This window comes from Salarias fasciatus, chromosome 8, assembly GCF_902148845.1.
Source record: "Salarias fasciatus chromosome 8, fSalaFa1.1, whole genome shotgun sequence".
Classification (NCBI taxonomy): Eukaryota; Metazoa; Chordata; class Actinopteri; order Blenniiformes; family Blenniidae; genus Salarias; species Salarias fasciatus.
The window spans coordinates 18854154-18866602 of record NC_043752.1 but is presented as its reverse complement, the minus strand read 5'-3'; the positions used below and the strand labels follow the sequence as shown (position 1 = coordinate 18866602).

General features: G+C 51.7%; 1 protein-coding gene across 1 annotated transcript in view; it reads right to left on the bottom strand.

Moving 5' to 3' along the window:
• Positions 1 to 1195: 1195 nt before the first annotated feature.
• fam20cb (FAM20C golgi associated secretory pathway kinase b) overlaps positions 1196 to 12449 on the bottom strand; it is a 44314-nt gene continuing 33060 nt past the window's right edge. Inside the window, exons 4-12 of the mRNA XM_030098221.1 lie at positions 8262 to 8354; positions 5120 to 5235; positions 4535 to 4715; positions 2741 to 2850; positions 2487 to 2568; positions 2346 to 2405; positions 2088 to 2238; positions 1871 to 1983; positions 1196 to 1786 (exon numbers count right to left, since the gene is read on the bottom strand). Of these exons, the coding sequence (XP_029954081.1) occupies positions 1783 to 1786; positions 1871 to 1983; positions 2088 to 2238; positions 2346 to 2405; positions 2487 to 2568; positions 2741 to 2850; positions 4535 to 4715; positions 5120 to 5235; positions 8262 to 8354 (910 nt within the window). The 3' untranslated portion in view covers positions 1196 to 1782. The remainder of the gene's footprint in view (positions 1787 to 1870; positions 1984 to 2087; positions 2239 to 2345; positions 2406 to 2486; positions 2569 to 2740; positions 2851 to 4534; positions 4716 to 5119; positions 5236 to 8261; positions 8355 to 12449) is intronic.

Genomic DNA, 12449 nt, shown 5'->3' with positions numbered 1-12449 from the left:
GCTTAAAAAATGATCTATTCAATTACTGTCTGTATGTTTGCTCTTGGGAAGAATTTTCCATGTTTGTTATGATTTTTTTCATGACTTGAACTTAAATGAATCTTTATTCTGATAATAATGATCTGATGAAATATTGATCAGTTTATGTGTCGTTCCGTCTTTATCCAACCTCAGATGAGGCAGACGATGTGCGATCACGGCTGAATCCACTCGCAAACAGGAAGAACATGCAGTCTCCACACAGAAAGGCCTCCAGTAGATGTGAACAAAGCAATATAATGTCTTAAAGACCTGAATTGACCTGTCGTGTTTTGGTCTATACGTCCCCTTACATGATGGTTTAAATGTCAAAGGTCACAGGAATCAACACGCCACCACATGATGCTCATTGTGTTTTATTGCACTTTAACCATGATGCAAAGAAAGTCAAATTAAAATCCACAGAAACGATGAGTGGAAGTAAGAAAAAGAAGCATGTTCGGCTGAAGAACGGCTCTCCATGGATTCACCCACACACCCACACCCACACACACTCACACACACTTCCTCACACACCACCGTGGAAACATGAGACTGTAAGAAAAACCCTCGGAAATGAGATGGGAGATGGGAGTCGGCACGTACACGTATGAAGACCTCCGAGCCGTACCCGGGAGGAGTTTGATCCCTTCTGCTATGAGAACCAGACATTCAAGTATTTCTATCATTGCACAGGCACTAGATTTTCCTACTGAATATATTAACTTCCAGCCAGCGACTGAATCCTCGACACCAACAGCTAAGCTATCGGCTGTTGGCAATGAATGAAATATACATCCTGAAAAATAACCTCTCCACAACAGCAACACCTGGACATCAAATATATTACAAAGAAACAATAATATAAAACTATTCCTGTCACATTTGGCTTTTGGTACGATAAAGTCTGACTTCATATCCGCTGAGAGCAGCTGGAACAGTAGTAGAGAACAGAGGAGGAGCTGTAAACGCACGTGGAGAGTAGTGGAGGCTGTAAACCAATGTTTAAAGCAGGTTCTGATGTGGAATGGGCAGAAATACCATGTGCTCGCGTCGCCCTCTGGTGGACAAACGGGGAATTACACCCTCGCGTAAAAATCAATTCTTCACTTTAACAATAAAATAATGTTGTGACACTGATCAGTACCCACTTCAAATAATAAATATGATTCCTCTCTTTTAAAATAAATACTCTCTCTCAAGGACATGTAACATTTAAATGGGCAAAATTCATGGACAATTCCCGGAGTAAACCTGCACTCCAATCAAATATTTCCCTCTGGAAGGACAACGTGAAGAGAAAAAGACACCCTGCAAGAAAATGCTTTGGCAGCAAATCAGAAGAACAGCTTGACAGTGAAGACAACAAGAAGTGGGACCCAAACACCTGCCAACTACAAGTAGAAACACATAATCCAGCCTGCGAAGGGGGGCGGGGGTCCTCTAAGAGTCCCTCAGAATTCACTGAATTCAAAACCAGGCTCCTGAACAGACGGAGAGAAGGCGTCTCCCGCGTCCCGCGTTCGGCTCGCCGGGTGTCGGGGGGATGATCCTACGCTACAGTCGGGGGGTCGGGGGTCTTAAGGAGGCCAGGCGGTGTGCGGTTCTGTCCACAGCTCTCTGAGATCGGCTCCAGAGGAGGAAGTCCCGTCCCACCCAGCGGGCGTCTGCTCCCACGCAGCCCCTCCAAACCCGGGCAGGCGGGCTTCCCGGCGAGTCCGGCAGGAAAATCAAGCCCTCTGAGAGATCCAGCACAGACGGAGCTCATCTGTGGAACCAGATCAGTTTGAACAGGCGGACCGGATCAGCTGAGTCCAGCGTCAGGACCGTCAGTCCGATCCCAGGCAGCTACCTCCGCCGGGGGCCGCTGTGGGCGGGGTCTGTCCCCCGGTGGTCCTCCAGGTCGTCCTCCACCACGTAGCTGTAGCCCTCCTTCTCGACGCAGTCGGACACCACCTTCAGCACCTGGAGGCAGAGACGGACGGACCAGGACCGATAAACCACACAGGTCAACGAGGAGCAGCTGAACTGGTTTTGATGTTCTGGACGTAGAGTCCGTCTTCACCGACCTGTCGCAGCCGGCGGTCCAAAGCGTCCAGGTGCGGCTGGATGAGGATGGGGGCCAGGCGGTCCCTCACCAGGGACTCGGCCATCATCGTGGACAGCTTGTACTCCTCCTTCGCCAGCAGCTGCAGACGCAAGTGGGTCGACTTCTTCACCCTGCAGGACCAGAGCAGCGGGGAGACGGAGCACCAGGGCTCTCAGTGAAGTCTGCCCCATGTCTCCAGCCGCCAGTCTTGCTCACTGTCCTCCAGAGGAGGTCGTACCTGCAGCACTGGATCAGCGGCACCAGGATGGACAGCTCATCATGGGAGTGTTTTCCAAACCTAAAGTCAGAAACGCAGAAAACAGATTTGTTAAATTCACTCTGGCGCGTCAGCAGGACGTCCGGTCTCCCTCAGACGTACCCTCGGCCATTGTCCAGGTGGATGACGAAGGTTTCGTTGCCAAACTTTTCGAATGTCTCATAGTGGTGCCGATCCATGTTTCCTGCAGGGCAAACACACGGAATGAAACAGAACGCTCCCGACAGGAGGACGCTGGATCCATCGTGCTCAGATGAGAACACAGGCTCTCAGTACGTCAGTAAAAAGCCGCACATGCACAGGGAGAACGTGCAAACTCCACACAGAAAGGGCAACGCGGTGTTTGAGCAACTGACCCATGAGGAAGTCGAAGATGGTCATGTCCATGATGTCCAGCAGCCGCGTGCCGCTGTCGTAGGGCGGAGTCTGTTTGACCTCCTCGCAGTAATCTGGATCCACCTCCCACCTGAGGAGCATCACAACCTCAATTAAAGACTCATGTTTACAGTTATTTCTCAAGACAATGAGCGCAGCAGACTCCTACACCACTTCACATGGATCCCAGGCCAAACAGGAAGTTCGCTTTGAGGTTAAATGAAGGATTTTTTTTGCGACCTTGACATGTGTCAGCTCATCTAATACCCGAACACATTAGGAAAATAACACAGCCTTAATGAGGATACGCTGCTACCTGCAGGGAGGACACGCTAATAGATCCATTTATCACACACGGCGTGATTCATAACGGTGCTGTTTATGAATGCATCTGTGTACGAGCTGCAGCCTGCTGAGGCTCCGTTTGCTCTGCTTTGCTGTCTTTAAAGGGAAAGGGGACATATTCTGCTTTTTTCACCTTGAGAAGAGCTTCCTATAGTAGTGTGTGTTGCTGTAGCCTCATTACGACGTTCAGATTTGAAAACTGTGTTTCCTCCATCTCCTCAAACTGAAGCTGAAACAGCTGAGTTTGAGTTTGGTCCGCTTATCCTGAAATAAATGGATTTAACTCCTCCCCCTGACTGTGCCCCCACCATGTGTGTGTGTGTGTGTGTGTGAGAGTGGGCGTGGCCAGACACGTTCAAGTGCATACTGGAAAGCAGGCTCAGAAACAGCGTGTTCTGAGGAGGCCTCGTCAGAGCCACTTTTTACTCCGCTGAAACTCGGATATATAAGACGACTCTGATTATAAGACGGCCCCTATTTTCCAAATATCATTTTTTGAAAGTAAAAATATGTTGAAGACAATAAGGTTACTCATAAAACAACTTTTTATTGTACAATTATTCTAGGAAAACTCACAACAGAGAAAACATTTCATGTGATTTAAGATCAAGAAATATTACTGCAGTAATAAATACAAAACTCCCTTTCTCAAAATCTGAGGCTCTCCTCTTCTGATGCTCTTCTCACCATCTCTTAATGTCCCAGCAGCAGCAGCGGCTCTCTGATTAACCGTGAGTCTGATTCCAGGGTGTTTCCAGGCGGAATTGGTTTATTATATTAAGTAATTCAGAATTATATTCATGAGTATCGTGTTTACGTGGGAAAATGAAGAATGAACTCCTCTCTCATGCCGGGGTCTGTGCAGCCTTCTGATTGGACGGGATGGCCGTGACGTACTGACGTCTCCCGGAAGTAAACAGCGTTTTTCTCGTCTTTCTTTCTCGATTAACTTGGACGCAGCAGCTTTGAAAATGTCCGCGTTGTTATGCACCCATCCACCCGCTCGTGTCATTATATCCAATTCTTCTGAAACTGCCGTTCAATAAACTGTCTCCACACGAGTCGAACCCTGGACCGCGATCTTGGAATATTGCGTCATCACGACGGAGCATGCGCAGAACGACCAGGATGAAGTCGCATATAATTCTAATCCAAAAGAGAATAAACCTCCCGGTGTATTGGGATTGAAACTTAATTCTGAATAAAGTTTTCAGGCGTTTACACGGTGATTTTAGAGCAGAACTAGGCTTTATTCGGATTTATAGAGGAATAAAAAGTCCCATGTAAACACACGGCGTGTTCTCTGAATATTTCACACACTCACACATGAAAAATAACCTCTGCTGAATCTGGCAGGGGGCGTGAGGAGTGGAGTCTAACAGCAGTGGATCTCTAACGAGGGCCGGCGCAGTGCCGGGTCGATCTCTTACTCTGCCTTCTTGCGTTTGTGGTAGGAGCGTCTCCAGGGGTTCCTCCAGGTCTTGCGCTTGGCCAGGGCCAGGTCTGGGAGGAAGGCGGCCAGGGACCCTTCGATCTGGTCCGGCTTGCCGCAGAGAGCGTGCTCGGTGGAGCAGTAGTACGAACACTCTCCGTAGAAACACACGTTATTGGCTGGAAGAGATAAAAGACGTTGAACCTTTTTTTAATTTTCTTTCTATTCAGAGGAAAACGCTCCATTGACATCTCTTCTTTCTGTGGTCCCGTCATTCATTCCCCTTGACGCTGTGGGTAGAACCGCCGGGGGACGTTCGCTGACCTGCATTAATTGCTGAGATTGTCAGTTATTTAAATCCCGGGAGAATTTTCCACGTGTAAAATGTAGGAGAAAGTTTCATCGCTAATTAACCGTCGTGCTCAGACACAAGTCAAAGTCCCCTGATAGTACTGATCCCATGCAAATGATGATCCCTCTGATGTAGGCCACAGCATGAGCGCCGCCGCGCACAGGTTCACCGGAGACGCCGCGCTCCGGTTCTTCACTCTCACCTCCGCTCAGAGCCTGTCTCACTGTTCACCTGGTGAGATGAAGAAGGTCCTCCACAGCTTCTTGTCTCGCGTCATGTCTCGGATCTCCTTGGTCATGTTGACCAGCCTGCCGGCCACCGGGGGGACGCGGCGGAAGTCCAGGATCCTGAGGGACGAGAGCAAATCACACAAACCGGATTAAAGTCACAGCAGACGCACTGGCAGCGGACACACGAGGTGAAGAGGAGAGATTCACATCGCAGTCCTACTGACAGTCTAACCTGTGAACCAGCTGCATGATGAAACAGCTGCCTGCTGATCCAGGCCCCTCGCCAGCGCTGCTACAGCTCATAGAAGCCATTAAAGGCACTTTAATCCAATTTCTGCAATTTATGTCAATAATTCCACCTCCTCAGAGGATCAGAATTTAATAAAGCCTCAGCACCGAACGAGACTTGCACCTTTTCAGGATGTCCCTGAATAAATTTACTGTGAATAAACGTCAGCAAATCAGCTTAAACGTGAGATAAACAATTAAAAGAAGGCGTATTCTGTGAATCCCTGCAGGAGTGGGTGGTTGAGGAGTCAGTTCCTTCAAAGCGGCACAGCTGTGTTCGTTCAGTTTTTACGGCGTCATGTAAACAGGAAGCTGAATTACAAACGCCACCAGTAAAAACAGCCCAATAAAGTCCTCTGATGCTTCCAATTAGCCAGGACTTGTCTTCGAGAATTGTAAAACTCCACTTTAAGAGCTGCTGTGTGTGTGTGTGTGTGTGTGGGTTGCTTGACTTAACCAACCCACAATCCTTCACTCCGTCAGCCCGGTGGAGCGGGCAGACTGGACGCCACAGCAGAACCACCAGCAGGTGTAATTCACAGCCAGGGCCAGAGGGGGGCAGTGTGGCACCAGCGAGCTGCTCCGCCACATGGCGGTAAACCTCCCTGTGGTTTTTATGTGGCTGTGATTCTACATCAAACACATTTTTAACTTCCATGCGGCGTTGAGAGAGAAGCACATATTTGAAGATACGGGCCTGCGGTGCTCACTCCGAGAACGTCGGGTTCTGTGTCTTTTAGATCGCTTGACTGGAGGCGAGGGTTGGATTTCATAGGTATGCATCCAAGATGGAGAGGGAGAGGTTTAATATGGCAGGCCTTTTTCTTTTTTCAGAGAGAGATGGCACGGCAGGACGCAGCTGCTCCATCAGCACCACCCAGCGACACCGGCCTCTTCAGAAATGGATTCCACTCTCTCGCCGTTCCACGTGTTCCCAGCTGAAGGACGCAGGATCCCGTGAGTCTGGAGCCGGTCTCAGGTCAGACCGGACTCTCCTGGTCTGTTTTATATCAGCCGTCTGCCTAATGCAGTGCACTTCCTGTTAAACCCCATCTCATAATTAATTATGCTTAAAGCAGTGCAGGAGGAGACGCTCTCTGCCTGTGTGTGTGTGTGTGTGTGCGTGTGTGTGTGTGTGTGTGCGTGTGTGTGTGTGTGTGTGTGTGTGTGTGTGTGTGTGTGTGTGTGAAGGCCTCCTGGGAGGCAGTGTAGCCTCAGCCTCTGCACCAGCAGCGGCGGCGGCGGCGGCGGTGGCGGCAGCAGCTCTGTGGACGGGCTCTAATTTAGAACAGACAAAATAAGGGGGAAAAAAAAAAATAAAATAAAGCGCTGCTTTTGGCAAACCCTCCCTGACTTATATTTAGAACGGGCACAGGGCCTTTCATGCCTTTGGTTTCCTCCGCTTCCCTTTAACCCACACACATGCAGAAGTGTGTGAGTGTATTTTGGTGTGTGTGTGTGTGTGTGTGTGTGTGTAGAGGAGGACCAGATGTGCAGCAGACTGGTGGAGACCGGCGCTGCTAATGCAGCCGCTGATGAACTGTGTCATTGTGCCTGAAGGAAAAGCGGATTCAACATCACTGCCCTGTGTGGCCCCATTGTGTGTGTGTGTGTGTGTGTGTGTGTGTGTGTGTGCGTGTGTGTTTCTGTGTGTGTGACCTCTGTATCATCCTGTGTCGGCACAGAGAAACACCAGTGTCAACACCACAGCACAACCCCTTCATAATGCCGACCAGCCACAGTGACGTCAGCTGCGCTTTAACGGCAACGCCGCTGCTCTCTCGCCCTCCCTCTCTCTCTCTCGCGTCGATCAGAGGGCCTCGTGAGGATTTCTCTTTTCATTAAAGCCCCCCCAGCAGGCAGCTGGGGCCGTAAAGCGCGGCGGAGTCAGGCAGCGTGGCGCTCGGCGGAGCGAGGCTGCAGTCAGCGTTCAGTCCGAGGCCGGCGGAGCTGCAGGAGGGCGGCATTCATTCGCCATGACTCACGGCCTCGGCTGCACGGGGGCCGGGATCGCACCGGGTATCCGGGGGACGGGGGGACGTCCAGGACCCGCACCGTGTGTGAACTACAGCCTCCTTTCTTTTGAACGTGAGCAGATGATGCTCATGTGAGGAAATCTTTAATTTCCAGAAAAGATGATTTAAAAACCCTCATCGCAAACACTAAAATCTAAAGTGTTATTTAAAAAAAAGAGTCCGTTCCTGTGATCTCTGGAGGATGTGGTGCTGAGCCCAGGTGGTTAATGAGCCGATATAAAGACCAGCAAATTAGCAATAAAAGAAGGGACAAAAACCTGCAGGACGTTTGACTCCGAGCACCAGAAAAAGCTTCAGAGAGGCTGGAGCGGATTCAAGACAACCAGCAGTTTCAGGCTGTTTGAGTTGGAAATGTTTGTGGATGTTACTGCCGGGCCCGAGGAGAGAAACCACGTCTCTTCATAGAACAGATCTGTTAATGTTTCCTCTGGCTTCTGGGTCTCGCCGCCTGCTGCTTTTGTTGGTCTGAGAAGTTATTTCTAATTCCTTTATTTCTTGTTTCCTAGATCTGCTTCAGGTTTGTGAGAACGAATTGAAATCATCGGGGCTTTTCCTCATCGGTCTTCAGGTCCACGTCAGCTGCTGGTGTTAAACCGGGGCTCTTCCGGCTCGCGGCGCCTCTGTTTGAACCTTTTTCTCCTGCAAGAATTAAAAGTTGTGGAAGTGAAGTTGGGCTGCCGTCAGCGTTTCTCTGTTCAAGGTCTCAGCTCCCCCGAGCCGGGCTGGACGGACCTGGGGGGACAGCGGGGCCGCCGATCCGCCGGGACGGTGCCGGTGAACACACCTCTGAGCTGTGATTGGTCAGCAGCGTTCACCTACCTGTCCAGATGAAAGGCGGCGATCTCGGCGTTGTGTCTCTCGAAGTCGGAGAAGTAGAAGAAGTCTGGCGGGGTTTCCTGCTCCCGGGTCTGCCTGCAGGGGCACAAGAGGAGAGGCCGGTCAGCCCCGGGGGCGGCGGATGTGGACGCCGTGCACGGCGGATGTGAATGCCGTGCACGGCGCTCCGGCATCAGCGTCAACCTCAACATGTAATCTGGATGCAAATCCCACAAGTCACAGCGGCGGCGGCAGGGCGAGGAGGAGGAGACCGATGAAGGTCAGAGACTTCCTCCTGTCCTCGGCCTGCACCTATTTCTGTCCAGCTCCCCCCCCAACCAAAAAAAAAACTGCTTCCCTCACACATTCTGCCTTAAAGCTCTGGCCGGGGGGGCAGAGCCTCTTAAAGGCTTAAACCCAGAGCTGATGGAGCAGCCGGGCCGAGCGGGGCGGACCGGCGGAGAAAAGCCAAAGTCAAAGGCTGCGGAGGTGAAAAGGCTCCTGAAAAGGTCCCGGCTGGAGGAAATATGCTAATAAACCTGCAGAATAGAGCAGGACGGCCGTCCATCGCCACGCTGCACTCTTCCTACAAAGAGGCTGCATATTTTACTTATCCTTCCTTTTTCGTACAAAGCGCCGGCGCTCTGCTTTCTTTTATTGACAACAGTAAATAGTTTCCAGGAAGGCGGCTGAGCGTAATGATTTGGACCGCAGCCTCTGCCATTTCTGCCTCCGCTCGTTCAGGGAGGATAAGAAGAATGGAAACTATCTTGGCAACTTCTCTCTCTCTCTCTCTCCGTCTCCGGCGATTCCCTCTGGAAGCGCCTCTGTGTTTATTTCTCTCAGAAATCCTCCATCTCCCCTCCGCTGCCTCGCGCACGTCTGTTTCCGCCGCTGTTCCTCGTTCGTCTCTGTGCATCGGCGGCTTAACGCCGTCGATCTGCCTCCCTCTCTCTCCCCCGGCCGTTCCATCCGTCCGCCACTCCCTCCCTCCGCTGGCTGGCTGATTGGAGCTGCACAGCTGCGTGGCTGACATATGCGCCAGTCATTAACTAACCCGACACGGAGCCCAGAAACACACTCATCCACCAAGAATCCCTCCGCTTCCTCCTCTCTTTATCGCTCGCGTTCCGCCGCTCTCCAATCTGTCTCCGTCCAAAAAGCCGGAGGTTGAGAGGCGGCCTCGTGCGCAGATGGGCGGCCCGGTTTGGCCGCAGTCAGCAGAAAAGTTTCAGATAGCTTCTAACGTTTCTCCATCTCAGCCGCCGCGCTGCGGAGCGGTCACCCAGGCCGCCGCCGCCGCCGCCGCCTGATCGTATCGCTCTCTTCTCCTGCCCAGCCTCGCTTCAGGGACGCAGCGCTAGCGCCACATATAGACACGATCCTGGCGGCGAGAGCAGAGAGCAGAACGTATTTACAGCGAGACGCCGCGACAACGCTTTAATCAGCAGCGACAGCGGTGCACGGTCAGGTGTTGGATTCATTTCCTGCCAAACGGCGAGGAAGTCTGCTGTGATGAGTACATCAGCGGCGTGGGTTTGGAGGCTGAATATCAGAAAGAGGAAGAATCAAAGAGTGGAGTCCAGGGACGGGGCGGATTGGTCTCATGTCAGGAAACAGACCTGGATCTGTGCTGAGCTGAAGAAGTTCAACAAGAAACACAAGAGGACTGAACGAAAGACAGAACTAAACTGTATCCGACAGAAAACCTTCCAATCCAGTCAGTGATCAGCGCCGCTGAAGCCTGAGCAGGTTGACGGTGGGTGTGTCGGGCCACTTCCAGCCCGGGGTCACAGGGGGGTCAGGTCGGCCTCCAGACCCCGTCCTCTACCTGCCATCTGCCAAAACCTTCCAGTGAAGACAAACACCGGACGACAGGTCCTCCCCCGGCTCAGTCTTTACCTCAATATCTGGCAAGAACGTGTCAAGACACACAGAATTTCTCTTAAAACGCTGCGATGGAACATGATGGAAACAGGGAGAGAGCCGTTTCCTGGTGATTCTCCCGTTTTAAAAGCAGGGAGTTGAATCTTCAGGCCCCGTCCAGCGCCGGGGGAGTCTTCACTCGCCGGTATTTCATGAGCGTGCCGACGGTGCAGGAGCGCAGTCAGGGGAGATTTCTGGGAGGATAAGAATGAGCAAACATTCTCATGCGGTGATTCATGGAGGAAAAAAAGAGTCCTTGGCAGGGTCGTACTACACGACAGGCCGAGAGCCGGAGAAGACGCTTCATTCAGGACCTCTGACACGTCCGGGCGGCACGCTAGCTGCACATGCCCTGTGCCACTGCGGGCGAGCGGACGATAATGCGAGCGAGCGGCGTGTGAGAGGAAGCGTGTGCCTGCATTCGATACCAGGCTCTCCGCCTGTGGCCCCACTCCAAACGCCGCCGCCGCTGCTACCGCTCTCCTCCCGCTGAATGCCAGCCAGGAAGCAGGAAGGCTGGATAATTACCATGATCCACAACCGATTCAAATGTCAATAAAGTTATTTAGAGCGTGCCCCCCCCCCCTCCTCCTCCACCCCCTCCTGACTGGAGAGGATGAGTAAAACGCAGGAAGGAGGAAAAACAAGCGGCGCTGGGCTGAACTGGGCAGATTAACGGGGGACAATGCGGAGGCCTAACCGGGCCTCTGCTCTCTGAACTAACAAACACGCCGCCGTTACGTAACGGCGGCGGCGTTCAGGGCTTCGGACAGCAGCACCTGTGTTCTCCCCAAAAATCCGGGCATGTCGGGATCAAGGGCGCCATTATGGAGGCGGAGGAAGCATACATAAATGCACGACCACATAATAAAGTCTATAAATGTTTGAGTACACAGCGCGGCGCGCAGCGCGCGGCGGACGGCCCCGACGCCGCAGCAGGGCCGAGCTGAACCGCTGAAATATTCACAAATCCACAGCGGGTTGATGCCGAATGAAGAGGCGAGATCTCACACGCCTGCATTTCATAACGCCGAAGACAGAAACAAATAAAATAACACCGCGACGGGGAGAGCGGAGACGAGAGGAGGCGGCGCCGCGTTTCATCTCGAAAGCTGACCTTTCCCTGCCACGCCATTTGATGAATTGAGAATAAAAAAAAAAAAAAAAAAAAGCCAGGCGTACCGGCGTCCGGCGCTACGCGTTCCTGTTTACCGGTAATCTCACGGCCGCTCGCCGCTCACATGACAGGTTATTCTGCGTGAGTAACGGAGATGACATTTAGCGGAAACGACGAAAGGAAGAAGGGAAGAAAGGAAGGAGAGAATCCTGAGCGGTGTGACGCTGGCGTTGGTATCAAACTACTGTTCATCTCTGAGTTTTGAAGAAGACACTTCGCATTTTTCTCCTCTACAGGTGAACATCTTCCAGGAAACAGTCGACCTTCGACAGTGAAATTCAGTGAATTTCTTTCCAGAGGGGTTTTTGTTAAAAAAAAATAAATAAAAAAAGACAAATTCTTGACATTCCAGAACTGACAACGTCTACAGCCGTCACACATTCACGAAGTCTCACAAACTGTAGAGCAGACCGGTACAGCACAGAGTTGGAGCAGAGTTCGCGTGATAAAAACAGCCATATTTTCACAAAAACCTATAAATCAGGACTGAAAATGACTCAGATATCAACATGAAGCCTGTTTTATTGAAACCTGGTGGAAAATGCAGCTAAATGTTAAAAGAATCTGCTGCGTTCTGCATGTTTTCAGCAGATCACCCAGACAGCGAGGCCTGGATGCTAATGCTCATCGTGAGGATCTCAGGGTCTCGGCGTTGTGCTGCGTCGCTCCACAGAGGCGTTTCAGACGCTCCGAGCGCCGTTCTCATGGAAACGGAAGTTTAGTTTTCACTTGAAAGTCACACACAGTCTCACACAGTCCAGAAGTCGTCACAGGAATGTTCACACGTTCCAGTTTCCTCACGAGCTTGAGTTTTCCAGAAGCGTCGGCATGTTCCTGTATCCTGTCACCAGCGCGGGTTTGACAGAAAAACGAAGAACCCGGCGAGTTTTCAGAAACAGAAACTTCTGAGGAAACGAAGCCCGGCCGTCCGGCGCAGCGAGTCAGGCAGTAAAGAACTCACTCAAGGATTTTTTACTAGCAGGCCGCAAACACCGCAGGCTGTCAGTGACCTCCACACCGTCATCCAGGTGTGTGTGTGTGTGTGTGTGGGGTCGGTGGTGTGTGAGGCTCCCCAGGTGGCAGCACAA